The sequence below is a fragment of the Sprattus sprattus genome (assembly GCF_963457725.1).
Source record: "Sprattus sprattus genome assembly, chromosome: 1".
In the NCBI taxonomy this organism is placed as follows: Eukaryota; Metazoa; Chordata; class Actinopteri; order Clupeiformes; family Clupeidae; genus Sprattus; species Sprattus sprattus.
In genome coordinates, this window is record NC_137920.1 from 21,410,210 (window position 1) to 21,425,782 (window position 15,573).

At 40.9% G+C, this 15,573-nt stretch overlaps 3 protein-coding genes across 3 annotated transcripts in view; 2 read left to right on the plus strand and 1 right to left on the minus strand.

Moving 5' to 3' along the window:
- The window catches only part of vav1 (vav guanine nucleotide exchange factor 1), a gene marked incomplete at its 5' end in the record, with an annotated part of 33,037 nt that extends 32,783 nt beyond the window's left edge, over window positions 1-254 (plus strand). Inside the window, one exon of the mRNA XM_080839746.1 lies at window positions 162-254. The remainder of the gene's footprint in view (window positions 1-161) is intronic.
- A 395-nt stretch (window positions 255-649) lies between these two features.
- Window positions 650-5,930, minus strand: ubl5 (ubiquitin like 5). Its single transcript, XM_080850341.1, has 5 exons — window positions 5,811-5,930; window positions 4,917-4,988; window positions 4,099-4,182; window positions 1,467-1,504; window positions 650-1,043 (listed from the first exon to the last, which is right to left on the minus strand). Exons 2-5 carry the CDS (start codon window positions 4,970-4,972, stop codon window positions 1,000-1,002), a joined length of 222 nt encoding a protein of 73 aa, XP_080706467.1. The 5' UTR covers window positions 4,973-4,988; window positions 5,811-5,930; the 3' UTR covers window positions 650-999.
- A 322-nt stretch (window positions 5,931-6,252) lies between these two features.
- pin1 (peptidylprolyl cis/trans isomerase, NIMA-interacting 1) lies at window positions 6,253-11,746 on the plus strand. The gene is made up of 4 exons (XM_080860382.1): window positions 6,253-6,378; window positions 7,414-7,611; window positions 8,595-8,705; window positions 10,928-11,746. The coding sequence occupies exons 1-4, from the start codon at window positions 6,321-6,323 to the stop codon at window positions 11,035-11,037; spliced, it is 477 nt and encodes a 158-aa protein (XP_080716508.1). The 5' UTR covers window positions 6,253-6,320; the 3' UTR covers window positions 11,038-11,746.
- The last annotated feature ends 3,827 nt before the right edge of the window (window positions 11,747-15,573 follow it).

A 15,573-nucleotide genomic window follows, 5' to 3' on the forward strand; every position in this document is an offset into this window, starting at 1 on the left:
CGTTCATGGAAGATTCCAGATCATGTGGTTTTTAGTCAAGACGTCAACATCTTAGCCAAGTAAATTAAAGGGGAACTTAGCCATTCATTGATTGGAAGTGAACATGATTCATCCAAGCCTTGATTTATTTATTTTTATGCTGAACTTGCTGATTCTTGCAGATACAACTACTCATCTCGACTCCCAGGGAAACTGAGTCACGGAGTTTTTCGGCTGAGGAACTACTTCGGCGTCCGATGCGTTTGTGTCAGCTGTATTCAGCTGTATTCATCTCATCTTTGAAGGACAGATACACTGCTTACTTGAGCCTGACAGTTTATCAGTGCACTTCAGACTATTGTAGGCTATGAATTTGAATGCAATGCAAAGAAAATAAGTGAAAAAAAGAAGAAAAAAAACTTGTAAGACATTTTGAGCATAAGAATGTTTCATTGATATTGCTATGTTTGTGTTTCTGTATGTATAAGGGTGTGTGTGTGTATTTGAGTGTACTGAAAGGATGAGGTATTTATGTGATTTATGCAGTGGGCCACTCTTTACACGTTTCAAACGTCACATTTTCAACATTAGGACTGCTTTCTCACTGTTACGCTTGCAAAATCATGTCAGGTATATTCCCTGTGAGGAAGAAAGGTGCTGGGAAGAGAAATAAAATATATGAATAATGTTGTTTTTTGGTTTTTATTTCCAAAGGATATCAAAATAAAATCATCACAACAAAGAACAAACAAGTCGTAGCTATCCTGCATCATGATCGCCCGGACTCTCTTACACTGGTGTTTTTCTGGATCCGTGTCTGTGTCCCAGTCAGCATGTGTGTGGATTATTATTACAAATTCAAGAGCCATGTTTCTGCAAATTATTACAGCTATGAAAGATAGCTGCTAAGTGTTGGTGTGTGTGTGTGTGTGTTGGGGAGAGAGTCTTTTAGTACGTTCCATCTGTCTGCATGTCATCCCAGTACTGCCATCTACTGGTAGCTGTCCGTACTGTCGCCTCCTACTGGTAGTACAATTCCAGGTTCATCCCATCATGGATCTCATCTGAGACGCAGAGTCAAGGCAGACACATTGGATATGCAGACATGTTGCCTCAAAAACCACCCGGTTTCAGATTTTGACTGGGTTTATTGAGGAAGGAAGCCAAAACACTATTTGGGCTTGACCCCTAAGCAGTGTACTAATGCCCTCTCAGTGTTCCTCACAAGCCAATATGGAAGCACAAAGGGGTGGAAACCTGATCTTGTTATTATCTTTAAATGAACAGGTTCCAAGAATCCTAAATATATATAAAAAAAAGGCTAGACGGTGACATCATAACTTCTCAAATAAACAAGGCTCTTAAGTACATGTACTTGTGTAAGATAACAGGTAAATGAGGTAAACTGAACAAGGCTCTTAAGTTCATGTACTCGTGTAGGATAACAGTTAAATGAGGGAAACAGATTAATAGTAGTCAAAGGATACAGTCTCCAAGCGTCACATGGTCCTTGAAAATTGTGTACCTGCAACGAAAGAAAAGACATGAATAATACTTCCCTCACAACACACACACACACCAAACGTACACACATACCCACACACACACACACCAAACATACAAATGTACACACTCAACCACCCACACACACACACACACACAAACTCACCCACACACACACACACACACACACACAAACACCGAACGTACACACACACAAACACCAAGTGTACACACACACACACACAAACAAACACACCATACAGTTGCAATCAACATTATTCAACCCCCATTGCCCTTTTAGGTTTATTGGCAAAATGTACCATTTCTCAGCTGTTTGCAATAAAAAAAATGCACAAGAATTGTTTAAGTAGTTTAATGAAACTAATATTAAAAGGGTTTTATCCGAATTCAAAACAAAATGCTACTTTTAATGACTTTAATGAATTAACTGCAGTGTCAAAATTATTCAACCCCTTGATGACAAGCATCTTCAGTACTTGGTAGAGCCCACCCAGGTTTGGTTTCAGGAGAAGAAATGGAAGATTCTAAAGTGGCCGTCACAGTCACCTGTCCTGAACCCCATCGAAAATCTCTGGTGGGATTTGAAAGAGGCGGTTGCAATACGCACACCAAAGAATATTACTGAACTGGAGACCATTGCCCATGAGGAATGGGCTAAGATTCCTCAGGAATGCTGTCAGAAGATGGTTTCTGGCTATCCATCACGTTTGCAGCAGGTCATAACAGCAAAAGGGTGGTCTACTAAGTGCCAAAGATGCTTGTCATGAAGGGGTTGAATAGTTTTGACACTGCATTAAATTCATTAAAAGTAGCATTTTGTGTTGAATTTGGATAAAACCCCTTTAATATTAGTTTCATTAAACTATTTAAACAATTATTGTGTAATTTGTTTATTGCAAACAGCTGAGAAATTGTACATTTTGCCAATTAACCTAAAAGGGCAATGGGGGTTGAATAATTTTGAGTGCAACTGTATACAGTCGTGGCCAAAAGTTTTGAGATTGACACAAATATGCATTTTCACAAAGTTTGCTGCTTCAGTGTCTTTAGCTCTTTTTGTCAGATGTTACTATGGAAGGCTGAAGTATAATTACAAACATTTAATAAGTGTCACTGGCTTTTATTGGCAATTACATGAGGTTAATGCAAAAGTCAATGTGCAGTTTTGACCCTTCTTTTTCAAGATCCTGCAATCCGCCCTGGCATGCTGTCAATTAACTTCTGGGCCACATCCTGACTGATGGTGGCCCATTCTTGCATAATCAATGCTTGGAGTTTGTCAGAAATAGTTTTTGTTTTTGTTTGTCCATCCGCCTTTTGAGGATTGACCACAAGTCCTCACTGGGATTAAGGTCTGGGGAGTTTCCTGGCCAATGGACCCAAAATATCAATGTTTTGTTCCCCGAGCCACTTAGGTATCACTTTTGCCTTATGGCAAGGTGCTCCATCATTTGTGACGGATATATACATTTAAAATGTTTTCTTTTTTGTATTCATAAAAAACGAAAACAATGGTGCTGCAACTGCCGCAAAGCAGTAATCTTTGCTATTCCATATCGGACATTGTAGAAGACTGATGCTCAGAGCTCCAGTGGTTTCCTCAGGTGAACGAAACTTTCAGAAGATCAGTCGCGCGCAATGCCAGGATGCTTTATTTTCCTTGGTTACTGGATTAAATCTTACCCAGATACAACTGATTAGCTATTGTGTAGCTGATTTCTTTTTTTGTGGCACCTCACGTCAGACTCCAGGGGATTCGGGGAGACGTGCTTGATTCCTCCATGGTGAGGGCAGCGCAGCCAGGTCATGTTTGCGCGCTGCGGCATATTAAATAGCCTAGAGTTTTTTTCAGTGTGAGAAATACAATATGTGGCGGGAGTGTGTAATTAAAGACCGAAATGAGTGCCTGTCACGCTCAATGCGTGACACTTGAGAGCCCTGTTAGTTAGCTACATAGCATAGTTCACTAGCTGGCTAGCTGGCTAGTTGCAAGAAGCTACTTTGGAGCAGACATGTGTGTTTGATGATCTTTGATACATTGAGTTGGGAGCGGGGTCTCCCACACTGTTAAATCCACAACCGGCTCCTTTCCTCCTTTGTTTTGGGCTTTAGAAAATGCGGGGAAAAAAACGATGTGTCGCTCTAAAATCTCAGGGTACCTTGTGTCAGATACAAGTCCCATATGAACACCGTTTCACCATGCTCCTCAGACCTCAAAGTTGTCTGACGTTCTCTTAGTAGAGGTTGCTCAGGTAGGATTGGACGAGGGCTGTTCTAGGGAAGAGTTTCGCGAACGGTCAATTGTGGGTTTATTGGAAGCTCATTCTGCACATGCGTTAAATGAGTTTAAAAAAATAACGCCTTAATCCTGTAATTTAATCATAACGCGTTATTTTTCACAGCTCTAATATATATATATATACATATATATATACATACAAAGAGAGAGAGAGAGAGATGATGATGATGATATATTAGAGAGATAGAGAGAGATATATAGATACAGAGAGAGATGATGATATATATACTGTATATACTGTATATAGAGAGAGAGTGAGAGCAGAGGGCTAAGGTTTATCTAGGGTCCCCTCTCACCATTTCTTCAGGACGATCTTGTCCCACCGGGTGCCAGTCTGGGCGGAGATGAGTTTCTTCAGGTCCCCGATGGTGTCCTCTGAGCTTAGGGTCAGGGGTCAAGGTTCACACTAACAGACTGCACCACTGCGGTTAGCCATCTTCCATATAACCACTTTACTACTACCCCCCCCCCCCCCCCCCCCCCCCCCCCACACACACGCACAAACACACACACCTATGCATACACACACACACACACACACATACATACATACATACGCACCCACGCACAAACACACACACCTATGCATACACACACACATGCGCATATACACGCAGGCACCTATACTCACACACACACACACATGCGCGCACACCAGATACACACACGCACCTATGCGTACACTACACACACACATGCGCGCGCACACACACACACGCACCTATGCGTACAGACACACGTGTGCGCACAAACACACACACACATACACATGCAAATAAACAAACTAACCCCTCTATTGCCTGGCTTCCCTCCAACCATAGCTGGGTTTCCATCAAACTCGTTAAATGAAACATGGACACTCATAGCTACAAATGAGGAGTTGTGAACAGCTGTGAGGTCAAAGCAAAAGCTTTCCAAGGCAATATTAATGGGAACAGTTCTTATTCAACTAACCCAAAGCCTGATACTGAACTTATGCCATGTTCTGATTGGTTGATACGAGCGGTTCACTGAAAAACTTTTTTTAAGAACACCGAATGAAACTAAGTAACAAAGGCCTATGATCTCTCTTCATAAAAAAAAAGGCTTTAAGCATAAATATGACAAAGGATACTTGCACTTCACCCGAACCTTCTTGCCCAGACGGTCATTACACACGACTTCAATCATCTTTCAGCTAACGAACCTGAAAACAACATGCACATATCTGTTAGACCAGGTAAACACAGACAGTAATTTGAACACAACACAAGGGTGAAGTTGCATTGCCCATGTTGTGTTTTCTAATGTGTTGCGTTTCCGTTGCCTTGATTGCTACAATTGTTGTGTATTTAGTCATTCAATAAAAAAGACACTAGGAAAAAGGGGCCGTGCAGATGTCAATCTTAGTTTACACATCAGCCTGCAAGATACAACTTGCAATCCAAGCCACATAACGCGAACCACAGTGGACAGTCTTTATCAAAACAACTCACAACGCTAAGCTACATCACCACGTTTACGAGGAAAGCAAGTGTCTTGGCTGGCTATCTTGCCCTGGTCGTTACTAATAACGTTGAGAATGATAAAGCTAGCGAAAGCGTTACTGTATACATCGACACCACAGATACAAAACCGCAGTGAGTAGTACTCACGGTTGTCGTGGTTAGCTAAAGTTACTACCTTGTAAGCTAACGACAATTTATAGTAAGCTCACTTTCCAGTGAGACAGCTGTGCAGAAACGCTGGCTGGTGCCAATGGACAATGCTTAGATAGCCGTAGGACATCTGCCTTCTAAAGCACTACTTATTTTGACATCAACGACTGGACCAAAAAACAAATTATGATGCTAATGATACTGGAATATCGCTAACGTTGACTAACCATTGCTGGAGTAGATCTACACAAGGATCTGACAAACCTAGAGGCAATTATGTATGATTCACAGCTGAAACGGGGGTTCATTCGTATGATTGACTACACAAAGATTTTTATATTTCATAAATAATATAATGATTTGTAGTTTACCAAAATAGTAGTAGTTATCCACTGGCTCATGAGACGAGACTCGCACGTTTGGTCTTTTCCAGGCGGAAAACAAAAGTAGGGTATAGCTAGTGTTGAACCAATGCTATGCTGTAAATAATGAGTGGCAGTGAACACGGACCAATGACATCATCTTTGGCGAAAAAACTGCTATGTCGTCGTTTGTGCTATCCTGGCGTAAAGATTCACTGTCGTAAATTCACGGACATTCAGTGGAATATTTACACGAGCACTTTAAGAAAGTGCAAGGAACATGCCTTTTTTCTTGTCAACATGAAGAAAATATATAGACAATAGACTTTTTTTCTACCCAAAAGCGTATAAATTGCGCTTTTGTCAAATAAAACATCAACAGATTTTGAATCACTTGCTTTGGATAACATCTCTGTACTGCTCCCTGTTGGTGGAAAAGTGTAATAACATATTCAATGGGAAAGGGTGCAGCGTTTAAGGAAGGAAAGCAGACTTGCAAACACTCAAAAGCAGACAGAAATGGCAGACGATGAGAAATTACCGTCCGGATGGGAAAAGCGAATGAGTCGCAGTTCAAGTATGTAATTTACAGTATTTAGGGCAAGTGATACACATCGCTGATGCTACTCAACGTTGTGTCAAACAAGGAATGAATCGTCTGCATTCATGAATGTAATGTTATCCCCGATAGCTAACGCTAGCTAACTGCTGCATTTGCAATGATCTGTCAACAGTTAGCCAACATAGCCAATGCATGTGTAGCTCGCTAGCATCGTATGGGAATGTTACTGCTACTCTTATGGGATGGGTAGTACCGTACGATATGTTTTTATAACAAGGCATGCGAGCTTGATGACTTTAAAGTGTGTGTTGTTATGCTAGTTAACCCGTTAGCCAGCAACCGATGTCACGTTACGCTTAGCTAAGTCAGCTAGTTAGCCACTTTAGTAGCTTTTTCCCCCCCTCCAACGTCTCAGGGGTATTTCGCAGGTATCTCAAATGACTGTGATTTTATGAGAGTGGCTCAAATGAGGACGAGTTCCCGTTTCATCGAGTAAATGACACAGCCTGCCAAATTAATAATGCTAGCGCTGCCTCAACGAAAACTTATTTCTGCTCTCATGCCTGTGGCGCGAAGAGTCATTCTGGGGTCCATTCATTCAGTGCCTACCAGGCCCAACTAGCTCTGTTTTCAGTGGCTCCGCTATTGACCCACGTAGAGATGCCTACACTGCACCATTTTCAAATCTCGACCAGCTGTATCGCGATGTATGGTGGGCAAAAATGGATTAACCATTTGTTTTGCTAGAAATTGTACCAGTATCCGGCCACTCAGAAAGAAAACAGTCACTGTTAATTCAGTTCATTTCAAGCATGCTCCACATGCTTTCCGAACTGGTTTCTGCTCAAGATATGTTTTCCTGTTAAAAGGGGGTGTTGCCTTGCCACCGTCGCCTTCATGCTTGCTCTAGTCTAGTGGGTGAAGGCTCTTGGCTCTGTAAAGCTTGAAACTGTTTAAATTGTTATTGGCGCTGTATGTTAGATCTCCTTAATAAAACTTGGTCTTCCCTCTTTTCCCTTTGCTTTTTCGCTTCTTTTTTTCTCTACGCAGACAGGGTATACTACTTCAACCACATAACTAACGCCAGTCAGTGGGAACGGCCAGTCGGCTCCGGTGACGGTCGAGGCGACCCAGACAAAGTGCGCTGCTCTCACCTGCTGGTGAAGCACAACCAGTCGAGGCGGCCGGCGTCATGGCGAGAGGAGAACATCACCCGGAGCAAGGAAGAAGCATTGGAGTTCATTCAGAGTAGGTTGGAACACCGAACATGTCCGACTTTATATTAACCAAAAGTAGAGCAATAATATGGGAAGGAAGGATGGAGCTCATTTAGAGTAGATGGATTAAATGAGGCAATAGCAGTGCGATGATGGAGTTACAGAATATCTGTCTCCTGTCCCACCCACAAGACCAAGTACAAAGTACTGAACCTTGTTATTTTCATTAAGAAGCAGTAAGACATTTTAGTGTGATAATGGCGAATTAACTAGATGAAAGGCATCGATACACCTTTCAAACACCACCGCCAGCCTAGATGGCACTGACGGAAGCATACGAACATGCTAACTGGTGTCTTGGATATGAAGTGGGCAATGTCGCACTGGTAAAGCTTTTTTTTTATGGCTAGTGGTGATGGTGCAAATGTTTATAAACATAAAAATCTGTCCTTTACATGACTATATACTATCAACATAGATTTGAAGATAACACCAAATCTAGTTGCCTATTTTGTTGTTGCTTGAAGGCAGTTTTACAAAGGCAGTCATTAGTTCCTTTTTCATTATTTCATTATGAGGGTCCTTATGGGTGCGTTAAACATTGAAAGCATGTATAGGATTGGCCCTGAGTCCCATCAATATTTTGCACAGCAACCTCTGCAGATCACGAGGGAGGGTGTGGTAAAGCACAGTTCATACCTGCAGTGCAGCTAGTGGTCATGTAGACCTTCTTGTGTGAGTGAAAGGCTTTTTTTAAGGAGTTTCTGTCAATGTGTGTTAGCTGGCTGCAACCAGTCACGGTAACTGGGGCTGCGTGTCGATGCTGGGTTTGTTTGTTTGTTAGCTTGTATTATTGCTGTGTTATTGTTGGTACTTTTAGCCCAAGCAACATTTTTGGTCCGCGAGGGTCACGGATATTGTTAACAAACATGTCAGTGGAAATCTCAGGCTTCGCCTCTGTACTGTTTTAAGTGACTCATTGTGTGTGTGTGTTTGTGTGTGTGTCTCCATCAGAATACATAGAGAAGATCAAGTCAGGTGAAGAGAAGTTTGAGAATCTGGCCTCTCAGTTCAGTGACTGCAGCTCTGCCCGAAATGGAGGAGACCTAGGCTTGTTTGGCCGAGGTATGTCAGCACACACACACACTCACACACATAACCAGTCCTTTTTATTTGGATCAAGAAATTCTGAGTAAAATATTGCATTATCCAAACAGTGTGAATAGCAAACAGAGAGATCATTCTTTTTATTGTATTGTTCTTTTATGTACTTGAACAAGCACAATGTATGTATTCCTAACATTTATTACTGGGAATTATTTACATACTGGAAGTGGCAGTGTTATTTTTTTATAGATATATACAGTGGTGGCCAAAATTATTAGAACACCTGACAGATCTGAGAATAATTACCTTTTTTTTGCCTCCAAAACATGATTTAATTTCATAATGTTCATGAAACATGCAGATGGCTGTTCTGAGCACAACAAATATCAGATGAAGTGAGTCCTACTGTTTTTATACACTTTTAACTTTAATATGTGGTACGCCCACCTTTTGCAGCAATTACAGCAGCACATCTCTCTGGCATAGAGTCATATATTTCTTGAGAACTTCAACACAAATGTTATCCCATGCCTTCTGCAACTCAAGCCAAAGGCTTTCCTTGGAATTTACAATAGATCTGTCGAGTTTATTTTCCAACTTGCCCCGAATTTGCTTGCTGGGTTTGAAGTCCGGACTTTGAGAGGGCCGGTCCATCATTTTCAGTGTTCCAGCAGATTCCTTGTCGCCAGTAGATCCGGCAATAGTTAAAATAATGTTTAGGGTCATTGTCCTCTTGGAAAATAAATCCAGGCTCAATAAGATGTCTCCAAGAAGGAAATCCGTGCCTCACCAGAATGTTGTGGTATACTTTTGTATCCATGATGCCATCAATTTAGCCAAAGTCACCTGTTCCTGAGGCTTAAATTGTACCCCACACTATAATACTACCCCCTCCTTGTTTAACTGTTGGCAAGAGACACTCATTTTTATATCCCTCCCCCTCACTTCGTGGAACATACACGCTTTGCTTGTTGCCAAACTATTCAAACCTGGACTCATCAGTACACAACACTTAAACCAATCTTTCTTTGTCCATTTCTTGTGTTCTTTTGCAAATTTCAGGCGTTACACTCAATTGTTCTCTTTCAGTAATATTTCTTTGCTGCTATTCTGCCAAAAAGTCCTTCTTCTCCCAGTGTCCGACGGACAGTTCTTGAAGACACTGTTGCACCATTACTCATTGTGATGTTGATCTCGTCACACAGTTCTTGTAAAGTCTTTCTTCGGTCCTGAAGACTGAGAATTTTGAGATGCTTCACTTGTGTGTCTGAGAGTTTCTTTTTGAAACCTCTCCCCTTCGGTTCTGGTGCCATGGTAGTCTAAAGTGTACTTTACAGTGCTTGGACTGCATCTCAAGTCCTTGGCTATGCGGCAGTAACTCCAGCCAGCATAAAAAAGCCTTTATTCGAACCCGTTGCTCATTTGTTAGCTCCTTCTTCACCTTAGCCATGTTCAAAGAGCATCTTGTGCTTCAAGACTGCTTCTAGAGGCTTTGGATCTATACCATTTGGTGGTGTGGCCTCAGTGACAAAACCCTGATGTTACCAATCACTTAATGAGCAGGATAGGCCTTGTACATTCAAAAGAATCGCCGAGGTGTGTCCTAAGACTCTTGCAACACCATCCATTTAACCACAATAACACCTGACAATGATTACACAAGTAATTTGGCTTCTTCTGTGCAGGAACATGATTGTGTGAAATTGACAGTGAAATAGGCCTAGCTTGTTTTTGTACGGAAAATGACCTAAATCTCATTATGATGGCTCTATTCTATGGTTTATAGAGCATAATGATGACTTTGTAGATATTTCATTAGTTTTTAGGGTATTTTAATGGCCAATTCAACAAAAACAACTGAAAACTCTTAAATATGTCTAGTGTTCTAATAATTTTGGCCACCACTGTATATATATATATATATATATATATATTATTATTATGTTAGTGATGGGTTTGAGGTGTGTCTAAAGCACACAGAGCACACACTTGGTCTGACTAATAAAAGGTTTATGCAAATTCAACACAACACAAACCCACAGTTAGGAACAGGCGCGCGCACACACACACACACACACACACGCACACAGACAAAGACAAAGACAAAGACAGAGACACACGCACGCACAGAGACACACACACACACACACACACGCACACAGAGAGACAAACACACAGACAAACACACACACACAAACAAACACACAGTGACGTGGTACTCTTGTGTGTGTTGTCTCCAGGTCAGATGCAGAAGCCATTCGAGGATGCTTCGTTTGCTCTTAAAGTGGGAGACATGAGTGGTCCTGTGTTCACTGACTCCGGAGTTCACATCATCTTGCGGACTGGTTGAGGCTTTCCTGGGGGGCTGGGAAGGGGGGGGAAATGCCCCTCGCGCCCCCCCCCCCCCCCCCACCCCAGCTGTTGGTGCAATCCAACTCTTATAACCTCTACTGAAAGGAACTGTACATTATACATCAAAACACACACACACACACACACACACACACACACACACACACTCACACTCACATTTATGAATGCACTGTATGTTACCCCCCCCCCCCAAGACAAAAAACAAACGGGTCCATTCCTCATGACCGTTTCCAGTGGGAGATCAGGCTTTGTGTCCCTTTGCATCTTGCCTTATGAGTCCCAAAGCTCTCATGTCATCAAATCAATGAAATCCAAACCCTTCCTTTCCAGTTCAGCCTCTCTGGCCGTATGGGACCCCATGGTACCAACTCGCTTCCCACCACCGCCATTCTGCCTGCCTGATGACCTCAAATCATTCCCAATCAATAAGCAATAGTGACATCATCCAAAAGCGTCCTCTCTCCACTCCGGCCCCCAGTTGGCTGTAGTGACATCATCAAAAAGCGTCCTCTCTCTACACTCCGGCCCCAGTTGGCTGCCTGACGGCGGACTCTGGTTTAAATCCGGGTCTGATTCTCCAGAGTCTATAATGATCTGGACCAGCACTGGTCCTGATTTGGCAAAGTCTGGCCCACAGGCCACCTGGGACCTCCACCCCTCCTGTGTTGAGAAAGTGATGTTAAATAATGAGGATAATAAAGTTGAATCGTCATGTGACCAAAAGCCAGTGTCTGCCAGCTTTTTTTTTATATAGTGGAGTACTATTACTACTATGTACTAGGAGTATGTACTAGGAGTATGTACTACCTAATGTTTAAGTTGAAGTGTAACAATGTATAGTTTAAAGCGGAGTAATTCAGTTTGACAACTGGATGGGAGAAAACCGTGTTCATTGGCTGCAAGAAAAAATGAAAATAAAATCTCCAGTAACAGGGGTGAAGTCCAACTTAATGGTTTAGCGACAAGTAAACTTAGTGTAACCGTACAGAAAAGCTTGGTGGTTTCATTCCCCTAGACAAACAAAGTCATCGGGCTCTTCTATTAGTGAGTGACTGCTCTGGCAGAGATAGTGACACACACACACTCTGAATTTTTTCTCTGCATTTTACCCATCCAGGGTACTGATACACACAGTGAAGTAAAGCACACTTACCAGGAGCAGTGAGCTGTTTTTGAGCGCCCGGGGATGTGGACATTTGTCCTACCGGTTAGGGATCAAACCGGCGACCTTCCGGTTTCCAGCCCTAACCAGTAGGCCACGGCTGCCCTTTTTTGCTAGGTTTACCAGTTACTCCGACCTAATTTATCCAGGGTTTGTCACTAAACCACGAGCTTGGATTTTGATATGTAAAGAAATTATGAATTTGAAGGTGAAGGTGTAAATAATGCTTCAGAAACAGGAGAAAATGAGGAGGGTTATGTTTTCAAAACTTTATTTTAATTGATATATCTATGCAACTTTGTTTCTGATCATGTGACTACCAAGTTTGGTGACATGAAATTGACTTCAAAATTCAGAGTTTGCTGACACATCCACTAGTCTACACAGATGAGCGTACTGTATATTATTACTATATTGTAAAATAATATTATAAAATATTTTCTGAAAAGACTCAATATTTAAGAAAATGTAAGATCTACAGTGTTTCATTCAACACCTTATCAGTGGAACAGATAAGTTACAATAGTTCTAATAATTCATAGAATTTATTTTATCATGTATAGACAATACATCAACAACTTTGTGTGTATGGTACAGAAGTTAGACCTACACTCACACACACACACACACAATGGGCCTTTAACAGCTGCAAACATGTCCTGATATTCAGGATAAGATCAGGAATTGCACTCACCCACCCCGTCCCTTTCGCCCCACAAACAGATGCAAATTCACATGAATTCAATGTAACTTTGAAATTTGGAGACTCAACATTTGTAAGGTCTACAGGAAACATTTACTCCGTGTGACTGTCTAGTTAGGCCTTATCGATTGACCTTCACTTTATCCTATATTGACACTACATGAACAGTTTTGGCACAAAATGGACGACACAACAGAAAGCAAACAATGCCAGCTGCATCCGTCTGTCAAGGGTCAAAGGTTATGCCTGAATGTGTCTAGCCTACACCACACTGAAAATCCCTTAAAGTAAAATTCTTCAAAGTATACAGCGGTTCATCCGGCAAGTACAACTAATATGGAACAGGAAATCAACCATTGTTTACATGAATCCACATACTTAGTCAACAGGCGATGTATTGATCAGAGTTGGTAATACATATTTTATAATATTAAATTCATTAGAGCAAGGTAATACATAAAAGTTATTACACGGCTCTTCTTAATGCTGTAGAATGCTCCATTCACTTGAATGGGGCTTCCCAACGTTCTGCGGTCAACTATTTTCCGATAACTGACCGTTGCTATGCACTTAATGACCGCTGTCAAGGAAAGTGGCCTTTTTGCCTCTGATTCACATCTTTCGTAGCACTCCGCAAGTAGTACGGTAACTTATCAAGGGAGTTTCAGCGGTCGGTTGAGCAGCTGTGTTCTAAAGAATGTTCAACTGTCTTTGAAGTTCAACGTCTTTGGCGAACTATTTCTCTGCTTTTTAACACTATGTATAGTAACAAAAACAAATACATTGTAAAAAGACACACTGTGTTAAGTTATTTTTTTAGTTTTAGCCGTATAATAAGCGGGATAATGTATAGAACGCCGGTCATTGTCGGGAAAATAAGCCCCTTCACGGTGAAGCAACACCCCTCCGCTTCGCGTCGGGGTGCTGTTCGCCCTGTCGGGGCTTATTTTCCCGACAATGACCTGCGTTCTATACATTATCCCTTACATGACCTACTATGACCAGAGTTGTCATTGAGGTTCATGAGTGAGCGACGGGACGTTTTTCATCAGGAACCCACTTCAAACGAGCACCTTTTTAGCGGCGCACAAAATGGTTAGACAACAGCAGCGCACAATACACGAGATGAACATTTTATTTAAAATATACAGTACACATGTACTTCTGCAGGATGCTTTTATTTATAGTATACACATGAACTTCTACAAGATGCTTTTATTTAAAATACATGTATTTCTACAAGATGCTTTTATTTAAAATATACACATGATCTTCTACAGGATGCTTTGGACTAAAGCCCTTTGTCATTAACATGTAGAGTTGAATGAGTGCCATGGTCTCTCAGTCAGTTCTTTGTCAGTGTGGTCAGCCAATCCAGAGGCCCGCTTGGGTTGTAACTGATGACGCATCTGCGTAGTACTGTACACCAGTCCCATGTCTGTAATGGATGTGGTGTATATTTCTTGGTGTCACATTGACTTCTAAAAAAGGGGATTCCTACTATGAATTCGCCGTGAGAAGCATTTTAAAAGATCTGTCAGATTTGCCATTGACATGAATTGACAAAGTTTTAAAAAAAAAAAAACCTTTGGAAGGGTGATGTTCTCCACACATTAACAGATACAATTATTAAAATCTTAATGAAAAATAAATACATTGGACTTTATCCCTATTGATACTATTGAGCTATTGATAAAAGGTCATGGAGACCCCGCCCTGACTGTGGCGGCTGGAGACCAATTTTTAGTAAACGGTTCATCTATGTCTCTACTTAAATGGGCCATTCTACCGAATTCGTGTAATATGCAGTCCCTCAACAATAAAAACTATTTACAAAACAATTAGGTATTTAGGCATAGATATTTACTAAGAAAATGTTATGGTCTATATAAACCCAATGCATTAAATGAGATAGTGATAAGCTAAATATATACACAATCATCATTTATAGGGTACTTTCTATTGGGAAGTAGCTGTCCCCAACCATGACATCTAAATTTCAATGCCTGTAAATAACACTTTTCAATTTTTTTTGATTTTTTTCAATGATCTAATTTCAAAGATCTTTATGGTTGGGTTTAACTTGGAATATTTACTGTAGATTTATTGTGGGTTTAATGTTTAGATAAATAAACTATACTCAAAAAATCATGTCCCCAGTTTTCATGTCACTACCGAAACACAAGAGTTTTAGTCTATTGGCTTTAGCCACGACCCTGCATTTTTGACCATGCAGTGACACAGCATCCCTGTCCCTCATGAATGGTAAGTAGCTAAATCCCATTGTTTTTATATAAATGTCTTCCAAAGTATATTGAGTAATCAACTAAAATGTTATGATACTGATTGGATTAATGTATGTTCAATTTCATTAATCAACAACTCTGGAATCAATATGATCAGAATTTTGCATTTTACAAAGAAATATTGCACTTAGATTTTGATGAAGTGTACAAATTGAACTTGACTTCATTTTTATGGATTTCATTGTGAAAACCTTCAAGAAATATTTGTAAAAATACTCTTCAGAGAAGGGAAGGAAACACAATCTGAACTGGTCAATAATAATACTTTTTTACTATAGTAAATGTGATGTTTCAGGAGTGACAATTTTTTGGAAGAGAAAAAACATTCCAACACATTCTGAA

Coding starts and splice junctions, on each gene's coding strand:
- ubl5 (XM_080850341.1), bottom strand. CDS start 4,972: ATGATTGAAGTCGTGTGTAATGACCGTCTGGGCAAGAAGGTTCGGGTG. Junction 4,183..4,916: donor AAGGTTCGGGTGAAGTGCAA/GTATCCTTTGTC, acceptor CCTGACCCTAAG/CTCAGAGGACACCATCGGGG. Junction 1,505..4,098: donor AAGATCGTCCTGAAGAAATG/GTGAGAGGGGAC, acceptor CTTTCGTTGCAG/GTACACAATTTTCAAGGACC.
- pin1 (XM_080860382.1), top strand. CDS start 6,321: ATGGCAGACGATGAGAAATTACCGTCCGGATGGGAAAAGCGAATGAGT. Junction 6,379..7,413: donor GCGAATGAGTCGCAGTTCAA/GTATGTAATTTA, acceptor TTCTCTACGCAG/ACAGGGTATACTACTTCAAC. Junction 7,612..8,594: donor AGCATTGGAGTTCATTCAGA/GTAGGTTGGAAC, acceptor TGTCTCCATCAG/AATACATAGAGAAGATCAAG.